Source organism: Engystomops pustulosus, chromosome 3 (assembly GCF_040894005.1).
Source record: "Engystomops pustulosus chromosome 3, aEngPut4.maternal, whole genome shotgun sequence".
In the NCBI taxonomy this organism is placed as follows: domain Eukaryota; kingdom Metazoa; phylum Chordata; class Amphibia; order Anura; family Leptodactylidae; genus Engystomops; species Engystomops pustulosus.
Genome location: NC_092413.1, coordinates 23,658,841 through 23,680,687, shown reverse-complemented (window position 1 = coordinate 23,680,687; position 21,847 = coordinate 23,658,841). Strand labels below are relative to the sequence as shown.

Sequence of the window (21,847 nt, the reverse complement as noted above, 5' to 3'; positions counted from 1 at the left end):
ATGAAGACATGGGCAGGCATTTATCAGCGTTCACACCAGTTTTGATGGACCCTCACCCCAGCCCAATGCGCATATATAAGTAGGTGCGGGTCTTGTCATATACCAGGCACCCACTGCAAGTACAATTGACTCCAGTAGCCAGATTTTATGCCAGAAAACGCATGTGAGAGATCGTAAATCAAACAGTATAACAGCCTGTGAAGCTAAAGTACGGAGAAGCTCTAGAAACACCCCCTCCAAGGGCACTTCTGGCTCATTGGCACAATTTAAAGGTAGATTTTAGCATAAAAAGGCCAAGGATAACAAATATAAGAAGATTACCACAGTCACGGTGCCTGGATCTATGAGTAAGGGCCCTGGTTTATCATGATGAGTTTTGATGGTAGATTTCCTTTAAGCAATGGAATCAGAGTGAGTGAGCTGAAATACTATGGGAGCTTCCGAAATTGCTTTCCAAAAACATACTGGTAGGTTGATTAGATTGTTAGCCCCATGGGGGGACAGAGACTGATTTGGCAAGTTACATAAATAAAGGAATTATAATGGGAGTCCCAGATATACCCCAGTGCCGTGCTCAGCAATTTCCAACTCTCCGAAAGTATTGAAGGATTATGGTGATAGGTAGGGGGGTCCTAGCAGTTGGATCCCCACCAAATAGATTATAATATAAATCTTGGTTTAACTCCTTTACATATAAATCAAGACAATCATTTCCATGTCTTATTGCGGCAGCGATACTGAAGCTAAATAATAAGATGACGGAACAAGTCTGGTGGATGTGACACAGGCGCGGGATAACTGTGTGAGGATGGCAAAGCTAAATTACCTGGAAAGGATAAAAAGCAATTCTTTGTCCATGAAATGGGACTACAATTTATCTTCCTGTTCAGTAGGCAGCAAACAATTGCAAGCGCCGGTTCCCATCCGCCTTGTGCACAATGGGGGTCATTTACTAAGGGCCCGATTCGCGTTTTCCCGACGTGTTACCCGAATATTTCCGATTTGCGCCGATTGTAACTGAATTGCCCCGGGATTTTGGCGCACGCGATCGGATTGTGGGGCATCGGCACCGGCATGCGCGCGACAGAAATCGGGGGGGGGGGGCGTGGCCGAACGAAAACCCGACGTATTCGGAAAAACCGCCGCATTTAAAAACCGAAAAAGTGTCGCTTGGGGAGCGCTTACCTTCACCTGGTCCGAGGTGGTGCATTCCGGCGCGATGAGATTACTTTCAGCGCAGCAGCGCCACCTGGTGGACGGCGGAGAAACTACCTTCTTAAATCGCGAATGGGCCGGGTAAGTAAATTTGCCCCAGTGTGTCGTCATCGAGAGATACACGGAGAATAGAGATTTCCGACATAACCGTGTGGGATGGATTCAGTATTCTGTATAGATACAGCCGGGAGCCTCAGATAATGTACTTCGAGTGGGGTGATATAAGGAGGGGATTGTAACATATCATGGTCTCTACAGTAGGTCACCTGAGAGGGCAATAAGGACCCTCCGCAAGATCCAAGAAGGTGGAAGTCGTTTTCCATCTCTAAGTATTGTCCATGGAGTTCTGTGTAATCATACCTTTGTGTGTGTTGTTCGTACTGACAATAGATTGTTCGTACCAATAAATATGTATATTCCAGGATTATAGCTGGACTTGGATCACTGAACACAGCATGGCCCCCTCTTACCTTAATAACTGCTGTATGAATCATACAGCAGGGCAGGAGGAGCTGTGTAGCAGTACAATGAAGAGATCTTACATACCAGTGCAGCAGAATGATCTAAGTCCAGCTACAAACCTGGAATATGAACTTCTTTTTTTTAAGTCAACAGCATATTTCAAGGTATGGTTATACAGTCCTCCAGGGACAAATACCTTACACGGACTAGAGCTTTGTATTGAAATTGCTGGTGGGCTCTTTTTAAGCAGGACCTCTGGAGAGGGACATCCAAGGTGTCAGGACTAGCACAGTAAATAATGGGGTGATTTATGCTAGATCTTAGCAGAAGCACAAGCTTACTATGGTGCATTTTATTAATAAATAGGGTCACATTATAGATGTGCAAATGTGACACTGTTTGATTGCTACTTGTTGTCACAGCAGGCAAGCTGACAACTTCTCCATTTAGACTTCCCATGAATGAAGCCATGACTGGGTGGTGGGTCAGGAGACCCTCTGCCTATGCGATATTGGTCTGCAATGTGAAACCCCTTTAGTAGTGATAGAAGCTGTATGATATGACGGCTGTGCTGTGCTACATTGTGGCTACTCATGTTTTATGCAGATTTCTGCATTTTATCTTTAGGGCAAAATCTAATGAGCCGATCTCCGATTTCATTCGGATAAATACATCTGCTAATATATTCCTAGCAGAAAACTGATGTCATTTTCCAAAAATGGTGAGCTTGTACCATGGGTTGCCAGTAAATAGCATGAAGTCATTCTACCCATGATCATCGCACAGACATATCCTCACAATATACAAGGGCTAAATCACCTTCTATTTGTTTTTACAGTACAAGACATCAGAATACAAGTCAGAAAAAATAGATTATATATACCTATTTAAAAAGCTTCTCCAAAGGCATATGCAATTGAGCAGAGAGGAGTCACTTTTTTGCCTGAGATGAGTCACTTTTAGAGGCTGCAGGGGAAGCAGCACTGCAGATTTGTTTTAGCATGTGAGTTCTCCATGCTTACATTGGGTGTGAAGAGACACTATTTATATCAGGTACTGCATTGCACCCCTAATTATTTCCCCCCATCATGCTGCAGGTGGTGCTGCCTGAGGCAAGAGGCCCAACTCACCTAATGGTTGGTGCACCCTTGTGCATAACATCTACAATCATGGTTCTGGTGGAATTTCAAAGATCATACCAAAATGAATCCAGAACCATCAATCAAATTGTTATAGAGCCCAGGACAGGTGCATCTGAAGGACTGACTCAACTGACAAAGAGGTAATGCTAGAAAGGATATTTTATGCCCTACCTTAGGGTGTTGGTAGTTTAGTAGTATAATCGTGTTTCAATCATGTGCCCTAACAGCATGTGAGCGCTGCACCAGTCACCAGTGAGGTGCAGTTCTTAAAGAAGTTAAAACTAAACTTGTCTACAGATAGCTCCCTCTGGTGGTCACCGCAGAAAGCAAGAATTTTACTTAAATATTAAATATGGCTGTCTCATCAGAATTGATGTAAAATTTTGAGGTCTAAATGGCTACCATATTAACACTGCCTTAAAGTGCATCTACCACCAGGATGAAGGACTGTATGCAAAGGAGCCTGAGGGGCTCCAGGCTCCATAGATGTTAATGGAGCCTGGAGCCCCTCAGGCTCCTTTGCATACAGTCTTTTATCCTGGTGGTAGATGCCCTTTAAATACTTAGCTGGTCATGTCATGTAGATATCCCCGATCGGAAAAATTATTTTTAGTAAAAATTTGTAGGAAATGCAGGGAGCTAAGAGCACAGCAGTGTGAGACCACTCCCACAGTGCACTTGTTGAGATGAAATCCTAATTTGCACATAACAGCAATGCCGGATCCAATGACAAACAATAGACCCCACTTGCTATAATGGACTCCACCTTTTATGATGATCTGCACTGAAGGCCCCATTATACAAATGTGAACTTGGTCTTAGCCGACGCTTTGTATTTGAAGCACGTAGGTTGTGTTATTTGGTTGGAAAATAATATTTGGTATCGTAAGGATCAGCGGCGCTTCATTTACATAATGATACAGTCCCTCTGCTGCTCCTACTATGAAGCCAGAAGAAATAAAAACTAAGAGAAAAAAAGTTTTTTTTTTCACCTCCTTTGCCAGCTTGTGCCCCTGCTCTACAGTAATGGGCTTCTCTTTCACATCGTTTAGCTTTGATAGAGTCTTGGGATCATCTCTTAGGTCGATCTGCAAGTCAGAAACATAAAAATAAAAAATGACATTTTTTTTCACTTTTTTTTAATATTCTGAAACATGAAAAAAAAGCAAATAGAAATGTGAAGCAGAGAAACATCACAGAACATCCTAAGTCCCCAATGCCCTTCGGAGGGAAGGTTTTTTTCTATTAATAACACATTTAATGAGAGACAAGAAAAGGGCACAGCCAGACAGAATGACCTGACCCGATATTTGTTCTGGTTTTAAAAAGTGCACTGCACTTAAACAGCGCATCCAATGAATATCACTGCAACGTTGCTGTTAAAAATCACAAATTTACAGGCCATAATGTCTGTGTTAAAGGGGCTGACGTCCATTTTCTGCCAAATCCCTTTAAAGAAAATCTACCACCAAAATCCATCATGATAAACCAGGGACATTACTCATAGATCCAGGCACCGTGACTGTTATAATCTTGTTATATGTGTTATTCATGGCCTCCTTCCTTCTAAAATCAACTTTTATAATTGTAATGACCAAGAAGGGGGTGTTACCAGGGCTCCTCCGCACTGCCGATTCACAGGCTGTTACACTGGAGCACTTCCCCCTCCTACTGTTTGCTGAAACTTCCTCTGCTGCAGTGAGATTACATTAGGCAGAGAGAGGGGGAAGTGCTGAGGGAGCAGGGGAGACAGTGTAACAGCCTGCAAATCTGTAGTATGGAGGTAATGCCCCCAGAGCCCTTCTGTCTCATTATTTTGATATCATGGATAACAAATATAAGACGACTGCCACAGTCCCTTCTTGCAGTGAAGATGTCATATACCTCACTCTCATATGACTGAAACAACCAATCACTGATCTCAGATGTCACATGCTTTACATGTTGGCCAGTGATTGGCTATAGCGGACAAGTGACTTTAATAGACCGTATAAAAACAGATGTATATACGGCCCCGCGCATGAGGCCTAACTAATATAGAGACCGTAACCATACAATACAGTACAAGGCGCCCATCCATACAAACGTGTAGAGAGCGCATTAAAACGACCGGAATACGACCCCATGCATTCCAATGGGCAATACGGGCATCCATATACATGACCATATTTTCCACCGTACCGTACTGCACCGTGAGCGGGAGCATGTCCTATTTTCTGTTCCGTATGTCCTATGGAAGTAAATAATAAATACATACTGCATACTGTATGCTTCCGTATATACAGTATCCAGAACCAGTGGAAGGTGCATTCTGTCAGCCATCCATCATTAGCCAGCCCACCGTATTTTATGCGGATACGTTGCCATACGGTTACAATACGTTCCGTATTTACGACCAGAATACAGCGTATACACAGAACATACAAGACCTAACGGTGGATGAGCGTACAAATCCAGCTGCTCCTGAGGGATGGGAATAATCAGAGTACAATAGTGATGGGTCGTTCACAAAGAGCCGCCTCACCTCAGTGAGCCGATGGCTCACTAAACCCCGCCCTAAATGGCTCACCACGCCCCCTTTCACCCGATAGAATCGGGTTAAAAGTGCTGTGGTGTGGGGAGACTGACTGGCCTGCGGCTCCCTATCATGTATTTAATAGGGAGCCATTCAGGAGCCAAAAGAGCCGGCTCTTCTTAGTGAGCGGAGCCTAATGAGCCAGCTCGCTAAGAAGAGCTGGACTTCCCATCACTAGAGTACAAGGCCACATAACTTACATTAAATAATCATTCCCTAGGGAGGCATAAAGATCCCAACCAATCAACCTCCTGTAGCTGAGCAGAATGTTACATAACCTCCAATAACAGGTTGTGATTGATCACCCCTCTGAGCCAATAAAAACACACTATTCCCCCTACCAAATCTTCCTGCCTAGCAACAGGCCCTGATAGGTCCTTCAGCTGACCCAATCAAATCCTGTTGTTACCTCGCAAAATATGCCTTCAACTTTTGGCGGGAAAAGTTCACCTCTGAATTTCTAAACCGTCGCAAAAACTTACCTGCGTGCCCACCAGTAAAAATGGCACATTTGGTGCATATTCCTTCAGCTCGGGCACCCATTCCTCCTTTACATTCTGAAACGAGGCCGGATTTACCACAGAGAAACATATCAGGAACACATCGGTCATGGGATAAGACAATGGTCTCAGGCGATCGTAATCTTCCTGGAAAAGAGAAGGAGAAGGAGAAGGGATGATTAATGTTGTGACACAAGGGATTATTAAATCATCCTGCTCAAACCGAGGACCGAGGGGACGTCTGCGGGTGCTCAGAGCAAATGGGATGTGTATACCACAGGGAAATGTGGGACATGTGACTCACGTATACTGTGCTGTATACGTGACTAATATACAGCTACCTGGTCCTAAAGTCAATGGGGCACATTTACTTACCCGTCCCGTCGCGATCCCCGCTGTGCGTTGTCCGACGAGAAATCGGTTCTGCCGCGATTCACTAAGATCGTGCATCCAATTTCCTGCATGTCTCGCTTTCCCCGCTAAGGTCCGCCGGAGTTCACCATCTTCTGACCTTGCAACGCAATTTCGTGTTTAAAAGGTGTGGTTTGTCCAAATCAGTCGGGTTGTCCGATGTCCACGGCCCCGATTTGTGTCGCATTCAAGCCGTCGCCGATGCGTCAAAATCCTATCACGTGCGCCAAAAACCCGGGGCAAAAAGGAAAAATTCGGGAAACCTGACAGAATCGTGGTCCGCGTAAATGTGCCCCATTATCTTCTGGACCACATCTGCTTGGACATGACAATAAATCAGCCATATAGACATATGTGTAGGAACTATACACAATGCCATACTGTTTAAACTGTAAATTATAATAAGTCGTGTTCAACCAACCAAGGCACATCTTTCATTTTTTTTCTTGACGATTGAAATCTGCACCGTGAACTGCTATAATTTTTTTTTTTTTTTTTACCAATGTTCGTCCAAAATAGAAAGTAAACCACTATAACATTAACGTAAATGTTCAAGAGAATAAAGGTTAGGTTCTAGAAATATGTCCCATGCAAAGCAGTCATTATAAAGGGATTGTTCATCAAAATAAAATTTTACTTAAAATTGGCCAGTTGTCTGTAAAAAAGATAAATAAAAGCCATACTCCCTACACGGATTAACGACTGACCCATTTCCAACACTCACTCACTACTTTGCACTTTCTGATCCAGTAATAACATCCCAAAATAGGGATCATCTCTGTCCCAAAGATGTAAATGAAGCGCAGGTACCCATTTCACTTTTCAGCCTGACTCCCGGCCCCCCCATAACTGCATCTTTATCTTATACTTCAATACATCCCCTTTAACACCAATGCCAGTTTTTAGCTCCCCACCTTGCAAAAGCCATTACTTATTTTACTTTTCAATTTGCAGAGCTGTATGAGGGCTTGTTTTCTTAGTAGAGCCATTCAATATTCCATGCCGCGTACTGGGAAGATGGGAAATTTTTAACGTTTTTTGAAATAGTAAAAAACAGTTATTTTCCCTTACAGGGTTCACAGCTAGGAATAATTGGTTTTAAATTTTGATCGGTCTGGCATTTTGTGACACTGTAATACCTAACATTTTATGTTTGTTTATTTTAGTTCTAGGGAAAAGGGGCGATTTGAACTTTTAGGGTTTTTTTCCCCTGTATTTTATGGCCCGCTAGGGTACTTGAATCCTAGGGGGGGTCTGATCACTCATACCAAATACTACATTACTATTGTATTACAGTATAGGGTATATACATATACAGCTCACATGTTTGTTGTATTATGCACGGAAATATAGAAAAAAATGTTTCCAGGATAAGATAAGGAAAACATTGCCTCTTAGCTACCTTGTTAGACAGCCCCCGTAACATCACACATGACTTTCAGGAAACCAAATGACATGACGTCGGATTAAAGCCAGAAGGAACAGATTCCCAACTGTAGACAGCCCTGTTTCCAAGTCTTTGCATCTCATCAGTACAGCGTAGGTAACTGGTTTAGCTGAGAAAACATGTGGTATGTATGAAGAGGGTTCAGCCAGTGAGACTTCGTCAAACATCCTTCACGACGCGGTGACATATTCATTGGTCACGTTTTGTTAAGATATTATTCAGTTTAACTGATGTGGGAAGAACTGAGGAGGAAACGACAGAAACTAGGAGTCACTAGGACTCATCTCCGACCCCTGAAACGTGTTCATCTCCTCCTTATGAGTCACATGGGACCCTCACCATAATTTATTCAGCATTTTTGTTCTCTGACTAGGCACATACCCCCATTATCTAGTGAAAACCCATAAAGTGTGTACTCATCAGCCAAGCCATGAATTACTCGAGCATCTACTGGCAATTACCAAGCCCCGGCAATTACATGTCAGCACCGAGGACGCATTTTAATGGCCAATTTTTACAGATTACTAAGGATGAAAAAAAAAAATTTTAACGGGAGACGAATAAACAAGGACAAAGTGACTGGAAAGTTGAACGCTATTTTTAGAGTGACAGTGACTGATGCAATGACTGGGATTACTGCCTGAGGCAGATGACTGCACCGCCGTGTGGAGAGATGTAGGGTCACCAGATAAACCAGGAACGTCTTTACATGTCCCACATCCGCTGCTTGTAAGGAGGTCGTCGCACAATGTCATATACCCAGTCAGGTAGTTAGCATATAAAGGGAGTGTGCCATCTCAGAAATCACCACTAAATAATACATGGGTACTTGGTTTTATAGATGACATCCATAACCAAATCTAAAGATCGTCAAGTAGATTCTGCCCAAGACCTCAAACACAAGATCATGTGTCAGGGACCACGTGGTGGCTGCATTTTATAGACTGAACACCGCTCCAGGGGCGGGCCTCCATGCATCATAGATATATATGATGCAAGGAGTCCCTGCATTGTGGGGATGAAGGGATTCCTTGTATTATATATAACGGTACGGTCCTCAGAGCTACATTCGGTCTCTAAGATGCAGCCACCATACAATCTGTGAGCCCTAAAGCTGGAGTAAACCCAATATCCCACTACTCCCACTGTCCAGGAATCTGAGATTTCAAGGGTAGTATGTAAGAGTTTGCTACAGGAGGGAAGAGATGGCAACAACATATGTTTTGACTCCATGTCATAACAATGACATTATAATATTAGCTAGGAAAATAAAAATTCTGTGGTGTCAGCAGAGTTACCCCGTATCACAGACCAGGATTGAGACAACCTAAGGGACACATGTCATCAAATTTTACCCTATTAGGTCAGGTATAAAATGTACTTTCTAGATTTCCCTCCTCTATGTGAAATCTCACCCATTTACCTATTAAAAAAAAAAAATCACCTACAAAGTCGTAAGACAATAAGCAGAGGAGAGTCACTTTTCTCCTTAGACGAGTGACTTTTAAAGGCTGATGTGTAAAAATCACTTTCGATGCTTAAATATTTGTTTCTATAGCATCTAGAACCACGCTTTTGATGTCCTATTAAAAGGAAATCTACCAGCAGAATTAAGAAATATATAGCAGTAACAATTACAAGTTCCTATGGGCGCCCTCTGCCTGCCTCTGTTTTTACTTTTACCCGGGACATAAACTCTGTTACCAACCTCTGAATGTAGACAGCGTTGAATGCAGAGATATCACTGTGCCTCGGTTGCAGGGCCGCATCTGCCATGAGGCGGGGTAAAGTCCCTTCCTCAGGCGGTAGATTTTAGACCCTTTTAGAGGCGGCATTTCACCACCGGTAGTGCAGACTCGCCAAATGCTGACAATTCCGTACTACCTGAAAAATAAACTTTTTCAATTTTCGCCCCAGGCAGCAAAAATTCGAGAATCAACCCTGTTCGGCTGCTGTTTGTAGCAGAGCCAGAAGGCACAATGTGATGATGTCATCAGCCTGCTACACAAAGCAGGAGAGAAGAGGAGAAGAGCTGCTGCAGGGGAACGGGGAGAAGTATTGTATTTAGTTATTTATTTTTATATTAAACAGCAAAAGAAGAAGCTAGGAGCAGGCACAATATGAGGGGGAGGTGCGGGAGGGCACAGTATGAGGCAGCTACAATATATGAGGGCTACAAAAGTGGGACTTGGGGGGGCAATTTCCACTGCACGCATGCACCCCACATCTTTTGTCTCTCTTTGCCTCTATAAAAGTTGGAAGTCATGATCAGGAGGCTCCGGTGGCGTAGAATTCTTAGAATTGTGATTATTTTCAGGGCTTGTACACCCTGATAAACCTCCCCCATTGTTGGAAATGCGAGCTGGGGTCAGTTGCACGTTCAGGTTTATTGGGAATTAGGCTTTCCTGATATTTTCCGCTTGGTCTCATACGTCTTTGGTTTTCAGGTGCTCCGGGTACAATTCATGCTCAGGAAAGAACTTCAATAGTTGCGAATAGTTATTGGAGGCGTCACATCCAAGTGAAATTATAAACTGGCAGCTCCAGCTTTCTGATCCCTAAATCAGAGACCATCTGCTACATCTGTGGTTTAAAGAGAAACTCTAGTCTGCCTGTGCGAGCGACAGAATCCGGTATAGCCGAAAATAAATGCTGGGCACAACTCCAAGGTTTTACCATGAAAGGGCAGTGATAAGTGCAGCTCATGCCGTATGGTATGAACACACGTATGCAATGTTTTTGTGTATTAAAAACATCGGTTGGGTTTCACATGTAGTAACCTTCTCCGGATAAACTGTGGCCGGTCTTTGCCGTGCCCGTAATAGACCAAGAACAGCAGGGAATACGGGAAAATAATGCTGAGTAACCGAAACGCAAGGGAAGAAAATAGAAACATTTTCTACTACAAGATCATCACGTATCAGAGAGACGAGGCCAGCAAAAATATCTGCAAACTAAACACATTACCGCCAGATGAGGTCATTCACTTGTCCAAGTCTCACAGCAAGGTCGGAGAGGACGTCAGACAACCTGTTTATGTATGAGATACTGGGGCCGGGGACTATGAATGTGAATAATCCTGGGCACGGAAATAAAGCAAGTCATTGAGAACTTAATTAAAGGGCTTTCACAGTATTTTATACTGCTCCAATATATCTAAAATTAAAGGTGTACAACATCTTCTAAAGTGCGGTCACAATTCCCTAGGCGAAGGCGAGAGAGGAAAAAACAAACAAAAACAAAGTTCTTTGCAAGCAAGGAATGTTGGGAGATTTTAGCTCCTGCAGAATAGCAAATACTGCATTGAATCATAATACAGGCTGTAAATCCGACAAGCCAGATATCAGTAACTTAATGTTTGTGTAAAAGTCTCTACTGAGGCCCAACTAGTACCAGCGGTGACCTGGAAAAAAAAAGCCAAACATCACTACTAGACAGTGGTGATCGGGAAATGGGGCCTTCATTTGTGTGAATTAAAATTTTAAGAAAATTTAAAAAAAAATGTTACCGTAAAGATGGTTATACGCATAATTTAATATATCACCCTAATATTTATTGTGCGTGATGATCGTCTCTTTCCTATCAGCACTTTTTGCCTCTCTTTTGCTCATGTTGGATGAAAAATCAGCTGAGCATGCATGTTTTTTTCAGTTATCTCCCAAACGTAAAATCCAACACTACATATTAATCTTTCCAGTGTCAGAGATGGCTCACAGCATCTTATTCCCCTCTAAGGAAACTGGGCCGAGCCATTCTACATAGTAGTGGGGAATTGGCAGCTGAACAAGTCCTTAAACTTCAGCAGGCTAGGTGCACACTTGGGTTGAAGACTATGGGGCTCATTTACTAAGGGTCTGCGGACGCATTTTCGTCAAGTTTCCCGACGATTTCCGATTTGCGCCGCTTTTAACAGGGTTTTTTGGTGCAGATGATCGGACTTTCATGTGACGTAAATCGGGGTGGGGCGTGGCCGTCATACAACCCGACGGATTCGGACTACGCGCAGGATTTACAAGCACCAGGAAGAAGGTGGTGAACTCCGGCAGACTTCAGCGGGGAAGCGACAGATGCAGGAAATCGGGCGCACAAGCTACGGACTTCATCTTCGTCGGACCGTCCGGATCAGGGATCGCGACAGGATCAGGTAAGTAAATTTGCCCCTATGTGACAGATATTCAGTCAAAGATCACAGACACGATAAAGGGTGAAACCTGGGAACCCAGTATACACCCAATCACACCAAAAGCCTGCATTTTAGCCAGGGGTCTGTCATACAACAACTCTAGTATTCCAGTCAGGATTTTAATTTTCCAGTTTCTAAAATGGAGCACAAAAATAAAGAAAATCTGAATGAAAAGCGAAATCATCCTTATGCCAAATAGAAAAGTATATCGTTATATAGGTATGATATCCTGCACAATTCTTAATTCAAAAGATTTCTGGTAGAGACCAAGCATTTGTTTACAAGAAATCACCAGAAGATCTCCTCTGCCCTCATCCCCTTTTCTGTTTCCTGTAATCTTTATCTGAAAAAATGGAATAATTTTCACTAGAGCTGAATACAAATCTGGCCTTCCCTGTTATCAGCCATTTCAGGCAGAGGCAGACTATTGCTTCTTTAATAGAGAAGTGTTGTGTGACCTCGCCCCAATATCAGTGATGTGAATCCCCTGCCCGTGTGTCACTTATACTGTACTCCTATCTTATTCTGAGAGACCCCTCAGGCTCTCAGGCTCTGTAGCAATGGCTACTGCTACCCCCCACATAGCTAGGCCTGGCAAGAAATAAGAATACTGACAGGATAGTCAAACAAAATGGCTGCTGTCATTGTCATTTTTTTTACCACACAAATCTTAATTTCTCAGATCTTTCCTACAAATAATTAAGCGGTGAACCTAACTAAACTGGGTTCAAACATAGATTTCTCAGTCAGCCATTTTGTAAGAATAGAACCAAATTCCATCTTTAGTTATTTTCGTCCAAAAATCTAACATTTCTGCCCCTCATAACGGAGTCGTCTTACAGATGTCAGATGCTGTTTACATGCTACAATCATTGTGACTGACAATTTTTTTTACACACAGGTTTTACTAACACAGGTTAGGTGCGTTGAGACCCCATGTGCTTACCGTACAGTGACCGGGTATAATAGAATGGTGCCCATAATTTGGCTGCAATTTGGCCAGATCATGGCCAAATATACGGTCGTCTGCATGAGGCCTTAAAGCAACACTGTCATCAAATTTTACCTCACTTAAGTATTATCCCCCTCATGCAAAGCAGCTGAGAACAGTCAAACAGTCATATTTTGCCTGAGATGAGTCACTTTTAGAGGTCGAAAGGGAAGTCAATGCAAATGGCCATATCTTGGGTTATATTCTACCTAGAAACATGCTTTTAGTATCATATTAAAGAGTAGAATCTTTCAATTCCCATCACATGTGTGGTTCTGAGAACCAGAAATACAGGCATTAAAGAAATGGGATGACATTTAATTTAATAATCTGCACCTCACAGCCTGATGTTATTTGAAAGATGAGTTCCTTATCTTTAATATGATACCAGAACCATGTTTCTAGTGACACTCCCCCCTGAAGCCTCTCAGCGTGACTCATCTCAGGCAATAAATGACTCGCCACTGCTCATTTTTGCATGACTTTAGAAGTGATTTTTTTTTTTGTGGCAAATTGTGGCAAAGATTTCAGATAAAAGAAAGAATTCTAGGAAGTATGATTTATACCCTACCAAAAACTGACTATGGCAATGACCTGGATTCTGCAGGACGAAAGTTCTAGAGAGTATATCTTCACGAACATTCTAATAAGAACAGCAATATTTCCCAGGCCTGGCAGCCTTGTATTATGCAACCCTGAATGAATGCCAAGGCTTCGAGGAATATCACCGGAGAAATCCACTTACTGCTGATCGGCTGCCATCCCCAAACTTCAGTAACATTACAGATACACATTTCAATATGTAAAGCCCAACGTTTCAGACAGACTGCGCGCGCCTGCCCTGCATAATCTGCTCTCGCTTGGCACAACTGCTCAGCGGAGAGGATAATCGCCAACGAAAATGAGATCCTTGTACGCATTTGTTGAAAATTCCTCTTTCCGCTGCACTGGGTAATTTAACGTTCCTCCCTTTCATTTATAACAGTGACTACAATGACAGATGACACAGATTAAGCAATACAAGCATGCCGCTGCCACTATGGATTTACTGTAATTTCCATAGACTGGTTTGAGAACGATTTATCTGACATTTAAAGGGATATTCTTCCTAGAATCCGAAGTCGGCAATGCTGCAGTTTAAGAGCCTCAATGCAGAGAGGTCACGGTAACTTGAAGTAAAGAAGGAAGACGGGACTTTACTTATTAAGGTTTCACGATCAGTAAATTTAAAGGTGCGCTCATAAGGTTTGGCCAAAAGTTGGTTTGCCTGACAGCTATAATATCATTTCCTCGCACACACATGCATGCTCAACTTTGAAGGAGGTGTATTTTCTAGGGGAAAAAAAGATCTACCATAATAAAAATTCAATATGCCTGATCCCACTTGGAAAGATTTGGGGCCAAACAACATTTCTCTGATGTGGGGGGCCTTGAAGGGCTTATCCCTGCACTGAAGTATCACAGGGGGGAAGTTTAAAGGTGGCGCTTCATCTAGTGACTGGTCTCCTTGGACACATCCTGTTTTTCAAGGGACTTCACACCCTGGTCCAGAGTGTCCACTCTTTGGAAGAAGCCAGTCCAATGGCTCCTTGGGAACATCTGGTCAAACAGGGACCAAAACTGGATGTACGGTATTTGGTCATTTTTACTTAACCCAGCACAATATTCCTAAAAAAAACCCTGTTAAACTTTAATATAAACCTTCAAACCCTCTGTCTCTGACTCTTTAACTGCACAATGATATACTATTCAGAATGTGACCTTACAGAGACAACCCCTTTAAGAGATCAGTCAGAATCTTAGGTTTGTTGCCCAGAAAATCTAGCAAAAACACAAAAGTTGACACAGATAGGAGCGGGTAACTGAACTTAAAGAATCTTCTCTGGTTAAGTTCTGGGTCTAAAAGTGATTAAAACTGATATTAAATGTAAGGCTTGTTTTTAGGTGTAAGACACTTAAAAAATCATGGCAAAAACATCCAAAATAATCGCCACAAAGTCTTTTATACTCACTTGTCCCGCTGTGTCATAAAGTCCAAGAAGGTACTGTCTACCTCCGACGGTAACACTGACTGAAAAAAAAAAAAGCACAGAAGAGTTATAAAGTGTGTGACAAAACAACTAGAACATACAGTAATAACAAAAAAAATCAGACAATTATATTTCTGTAGTACTTTCTGTATTCTTTCTTTTTATGCATTTCTGCACAATGTACCATAATAGGTGCTATTACTCCACTTTGTGCATTTTTGGCTGATCAACACATATTAACACTGTCTTATTGAAATTCTCAATGGCTGACAATATAGACATGCCCCTCTGATAAGAGAAATGGTAACACCCAGTTGTCAATTTGTTATGGAAATAACAGAAGGGTGTTACAACATATTATTGCAGAGCTAAGAAAGGATGATAGGGACGGCAAGAGAGGAGAAAGTCACAGTTTAAATGGAATCAGATTTTGTCCTATTAAACTACCAACCAACTCAAGTAGAGTAAGAAATGTCCTTTCTAGAATTGTCTCTTGCATATGTACTTATTAAAAAATAAATAAAAAAATCACCTCCCCAGTCATGTGAAAATGAGCCAAGATGAGTCACTTTTAGAGGCTGGAGTAGGTGCTTCACTTCAGACACTTCTATCTTCAGCTTTGTAGTACCTAGAATCATACTCCTGGTGTCATATTAAAGATAAGAGTCTTATTTTATTCTATCAGGCTTATGGTTCGGTGATCTACAAAACCGGAGATACAGGAAGTTCAAATTATGGGGCAGATTTATGAGGTAAAACTAGACAGTATTATTCTGCACAAGATTAATTGAAGTGTCTAGTGCTGGATGAAGAATCTGTCGTAGTTTAAGACTGTCTAGTCGTACTTTGCACCTCCTATTAGTTGGCTTATTTTACGCCAGAAAACTAGGCCAGAATTTAGTTGTCTCAGCATTATTTTTGGTGCGAGGCCGCACCCCCTTTTCATAGACCATGCCCTTTTGTCGAACTAGTCATATGAGTGCCAAAAAACTGGCACAAACCTCCCAATGTCCTCAAACCTCCCAATGTCTATAACTGCCTGTAATTCTGGTCCACAATCCTTATGTGTGATCCTTACGTAGGTATAATAGAACTAAAAATAGGGAGGTCCGAAGTGATGCCCCCCCCCCCTTTCTTCCAGCCTCTAAAAGTGACTCATTTCAGGCAATAAATGCCTCCGATTTTCTTTTATAGGTAAATGGTTGAGATTTCACACAAAAAGAGACATTTCTGCGTCTGACTCTACAGCTATTTTTGTTCAGTGCATAGTAGTTACCATTACGGGAGAGGGCACTGTGCTTACATGTCCTTATATCTGAGTCATAGTCTGACTCAATACACTTTTTGTTAGCAAGGATGAAATCAGAAAAATCTGGAAAAATCACACAGTTAATTAGCCAACACAAAATGACTTTTTTACAAAAATTTGAAAATGTATCTGATCACATAATTGTTAATTATATTCATTACATATCACTATGATAGGTCATAGTTGATTGTGGGGGAGCAGCCCCCAATAATCTCACATTTATGGGCTCCAGTTCTGTTGGGACAGTTCACTACTAGCACCTGTAACCGGGCCCCCCCCCCCCTCCACTAAATTACTGCCACCCTCAGGGTGTGTAGTGTCCTTTCTAAAATTCTCTCTTTTATGTGAAATCTCACACGTTTACCTATAAAAAAAATCTCCCCTTAGGTCGGTCAAATATGACTCCCTTTTTCACAATAGACGAGTAAAGTTTAGTGGTTGCGTCACTTCAGAAGACCCTATATTCTGGTCTATAGCACCGAGAAGCTTTCTGTGACCTATTAAAGATAAGCTCATGGTTCTGTGCGCTACAGAATGGGATATTAAAGGGGTTGTCCCATGAAACAACTCAGGCCCCATCCACAGGTCCCACAGATCACGAGAAAGGGGTGTCCGATGTAACCCAGTCGAACCTCATGTTGCTCCCTGAGATGAGCGGAGCGGGCCGGCCGCATGGCGGGGCTGCCCCATTCATCTCTATAGACATGCCGGAGATTGCTGAGCGCTGTACTCAGCAATCTCTGTCAGCTCCATAGAGATGAACTGGGCAGCCCAGAGATGCACATCCAGCTCTTCCATTATCTTGGGGAGCAACAAGGGGTACAACTGGGGCACATCATCGGACCCCTAGTTCTAGTGATCTGTGGGGGTTCTATCACCAAGACCCCCCACAATCAGCATCCACATGATTCGTGGAAAAACCCCTTTAAGGCAGGAACTGGATCTTTATCTGCAGCTTTCACTTCCATTCAAACCAAGCACACTGACATCCTGGTGCGCGCCCCCTCTGACAGGTTCCTCTCTTCTTTAAGGTTCTTATGCCCTTGTTTTTAAGAATACAAGGCTTTAGAAATTATGCAAATGAACTTGAGGGGCTCCAGGCTCCATTTAACTCTATGGAGTCCAGAGCCCCTCAGGCTCATTTGCATCATTTTCAAATCCTTTTTTTGTAAAAACCAAGGAATAAGAAGCTAATAGAAGAGCAGATCCTGCCAGAGGGGGCACACATCGGTATGTCAGTGTGCTTGGTTTACAATCCTTTATCCTGGTGGTAGATTTCCTTTAAAGGCAGAGTATCACTTTAAAATGTGTGATATTCCAACAGTTCCATGTCTTTCTATGAGCCAAAACGTTACACCCGGATATAAAAGCCTGTGCGCAGCTGCCAGCCTACTAATGTAGAGTATGTGAGAGCACTGGCTCAATGTCATACACTTGTTCAGTGATGGCCCGGTCAGACGGTGCACGGTATCACATCCTAATATAGCCGAGAAAAAGGAAGTTACAGCAGAGCCAAGGGTATAAGGGTAAGTGTTTCCTCAAGACCACCGTAGGACGTGGAGCGGAGACGGTTCTAAGAACGCCAGCTCCATCACTTTTTATACTTTTTTCACAAAGTCCTCGGATTGTAATTTTGCCAAGACGTTTACTTGTCCCGCTGCTAAAAGCCATAAAAGAACATAAACTGTATTTTCCAACAACGAATCAGGAAGAACCCAACCTTATCACATGGATGGCCGTTTATTTGGCCAAAGGATGATGCCCCCACAATTAGAGTTGCACAGTACATTGGAACTTCAATATTTTATCGATACTGGAACGTTTAGATAATACGAGGGTCCTGTCATTCTCGGTACTGATTGACCCAAGGGTCCTGTCATTTGCGGTACTGAGTGAATCCTCCATGAGTAGATGTTGGACAGAGCAAGGAAATCTTTTGGGTGCGGTCACACGTTGTGTTTAACGCGTGAGTTTAAAAACGCATTGGAAAAGCTGAAGAGAGATTTGCCTAACTAAACAGCTGTTAACACCTGTGTTTACAAAACGCAAATGTTAACGCTTTTGTAAATGCAGGTGTTAGCAGCTGTTTAATAAGGCAAATCTCTCTTCAGCTTTTGCAATGCGTTTTTAAACGCACGCGTTAAACGCGACGTGTGACCGCACCCTTTGCGTAGGTTGGATCATTGACAGAACAGGAACCAACTTCATCATGGAAATCACCTGTCCATATATCGCATTTCTAAATCACAGAGGGTTTCCCCTGGCATAAAGAGGGGGCAGGGATATATCACCACTTTGGTCTCCTCTAATACTTTTTGAGATTTTTTTTGTCTCAAATAAAACATATTTGTCTCAGGTGAAACTGTTCTAGTTGCTTATGGAAACCAATCAGAGCCCAGCTTCAATTTCATAAACAACTGTGGGAAAATGAAAGCTGAGCTCTCATTGGTTGGTATGGCCAACTAGAACAGTTCTGCTTTCAGACACCTCTGATAAATCTCCCCCTACATAACGTAGACCAGTAACATCAGGTCATTGGGCACCCGAATTTCGACACCCCACATATCAATGTCATACACGGGGTTTACTTTGCAGCCGCGTTGCGATGAAGTCGCAATATGGTGCTCCACAATTCTAAGCTTATGCGTACATGGATCGGGCTAAAAACAGTTATCAAGTGACTCGGCCCCTTTAAAGACCCAAATGTCTAGCTTATGCACATAACCGTAAGGGCGCGTTCACACATTGCGTTTTGGTCGCGTTTTCATTGCGTTTGAAACGCATATACAACAGCTGATGAGAGGTGATTTGCCTAATTATATTACCATTTACGTTTGTAAACGCAATGCTAACGCATGCGTTAACAGAACGCATGCGTTAACGCGTTGTTAACAATGCGTTTTGTAAACGGAAATGTTAACAGTGATGTAATCAGGCAAATCACCCCTCCTCAGCTGTTGTATATGCGTTTCAAACGCAATGAAAACGCAGGTCAAAACGCAAAGTGTGAACGCGCCCTAACCCGTGTGTAGCACGCGGCTGGGTGGAGACTCCACACCCCACCGCCATCATTGAAAGCTGAGGGCTGTAAAAATGCTAAAATATAGGAAATGTCTTATATTTTGCGGTCATAGTGCGGTGAGACCCCGTGACCGGGTGTCAAAGACCACCATTGTGCGGCCGTTTCACAGTCAGGTGAATGGGGCCTAACAAAATCCTAATCTAGAAAACATTTTTTTAATGAATTAAATACATTTTTTTTGTAAGAAGTGTCATGCAGAGGTTGTACATCCACATAATGAGGCCTCTCTGTTCTCATGCATGGATCTGAGGTGTAAACATCTTCTGCCCCTGGGGTTATTGCATACTGGACCAGGGATGACACCATCGCCCGTTATTTTCACGGATTGTTCCAATGCTTTCCAGGAAAACACGAGGTGGGGACTCGGAGCGAACAACACGACTATTGTGCATGAGAGTGGGACGTCAGGGTAACTAGGGTCAGCAGCTGGGAGCTAGGAGACCGCCGCAGATAGCCCGGCAGTGCCAGAAGACGCGTCTGAAAGCTAAAGTCACACGTGCAGTTTCTGAGTTAAACCCAGAAGGAAACAAGAAATATGAAGGAAAAATGTAACCATTCTGCTTCCTGCCAGATCCACTTAAAACGCATTAATTAAAAGGCACGTGTGACTGTACCCTCACTTTGCCTTAACATTGCATTTAGACTGTGTTTGAATGGAGTTCACGTAAACGTGATGTCAACAATAAGCTAACTTGATGTAAACAAAGTGTTAACATTCTACAAACCAGATGTAAATATAATGCAAATAGTTCCTTTATTTACATAGCGCACAGAGATTTCCAAATCAGTCCCTGTACCCATGGAACTCAAAATCTAATCAACCTACCAGCATGTTTTGGGGTGTGGGAGGAAATCGGAGGACCCGGAGGAAACCCACACAAACACAGAGAGAACATACAAACTCTTTGCAGATGTCACCGTGCTGGCCTACAAATCTATTGTTGACACAATTTACGTTTGCAAACAAAAGTGTAACCGTATTGTAAGCAAGGTTTAAACATAGCGCAAACAAACCGTTAATGTATTATTAACAAACTGTAAACCCATTGTAAATAAAACCTAAATACATTGTAAACACAATGTAAATGCTTTGTAAACTTGATACACATGTATTGTACATTTCAAAATCGAAACCGTGTAAACACAATGTAAACTAACTATTAATGTATTGTAAACTAACTGTAAACACACTTGACACAATATAAGTGCAAGGTAAACAAAACAGGAGATTGCAGCCTTAAGGCTACTAAAGGATGAGATATTGATACTGGCGCCCAATATCCCTGATGTACAACGTGTCATTTATTATATGAAAGCCGTGTACCAGGGCCTCCCACACAGCCCGGGCACAAGCCACAGGATGGTAGGCCCGGGCTCTGCCACCAGCTGCTACACGACAGATGCCTATACGTGATGGTGCCTATACGATGTGCCAACCAACAAGTTATACAATGTATACAGAACTTGTAGTCAGTAACAGTGTTGCACAACAGTTGCATTTCTATTAACCCCTAAAAAGAAGAAAGAAATCCCTGAGCTCAATCTTCACCCCAATAGAGAGTTAACAAGTTTGTCCAGGATTTATTTAAAAAAACAGTGCCCCAAGTGCCCGCAGGTTGTGTTCGGTACTACAACTCTCACTTGTCACAATCTGTGGACAGGCATCAGAATATTTATAGAAGAAGAAAACTATGATTATCCCATCCTGGAAAACCCCTTTAAGGCCACGGCTAAAAGGGATCATACACAACATGGGGTATCAGAGAGAACTGCACATTAAAATCAGAATAATCCAAATTTCTACACATTAGCATAAAATGGGGTAACAAGCTACAAAAGTTTTGCCAGACTACACCCCGATCATCTGTTCTCACCCTGGACATGTGACCTATCCGCCAAGTTTATGTAACTATGTAAACTTTTCCTTGCAATATTTAGCAAAACTTTTCTCCTGTAGGATCCAATGGAGATTGTTGGGCCACTCACATGCCAACCAAGTCATGGCATCCTTTCCAGCTGGCACCATAACATAACCTACCCCCCATAGCAAAGTGCCACTTACCTGCATAGTGGTCAAACACAGTGGGCACATACTCCTCCGGGAAGGCATCATTGGCATAGCTCATGAGCAGACAAGTTTTGCCCACCGCCCCATCGCCCACCACCACACATTTCAGCATGATACTACTACTCCCATTCGCCATGGATCCTCCTCATCTTAGTGCCAGGTCACAGTGCCCTCCAGTGCCAGCCCCCAGCAGCCTTGGCACAGATGCGGGCACAATGGTGACACTGCCGGGAAGTTTGTGCATCTCCCGGCGTCACTGCTGCTCGGAGCCTTCCTCCTCCTCCTTCTTCTTCTATATAATAAGATGATTTCTTCTTGCAAAGTGTCTGCACTTGTCCCCCCTCCCCCAAGTAGTGAGGGCACAGCACTTCCCGGCGCTGCAGTCTGTGCCTGGCGGTGGGGGGAGCACAGGCGGCTAATGCACTGCTGGAG

At 42.9% G+C, this 21,847-nt stretch overlaps 1 protein-coding gene across 1 annotated transcript in view; it reads right to left on the bottom strand.

Annotated features, from left to right (window-relative positions):
- The window catches only part of RHOQ (ras homolog family member Q), a 27,502-nt gene extending 5,655 nt beyond the window's left edge, over nt 1-21,847 (bottom strand). Inside the window, exons 1-4 of the mRNA XM_072140297.1 lie at nt 21,410-21,847; nt 14,939-14,997; nt 5,877-6,041; nt 3,812-3,907 (exon numbers count right to left, since the gene is read on the bottom strand). Coding sequence (XP_071996398.1) covers nt 3,812-3,907; nt 5,877-6,041; nt 14,939-14,997; nt 21,410-21,551 — 462 coding nt within the window. The 5' untranslated portion in view covers nt 21,552-21,847. The remainder of the gene's footprint in view (nt 1-3,811; nt 3,908-5,876; nt 6,042-14,938; nt 14,998-21,409) is intronic.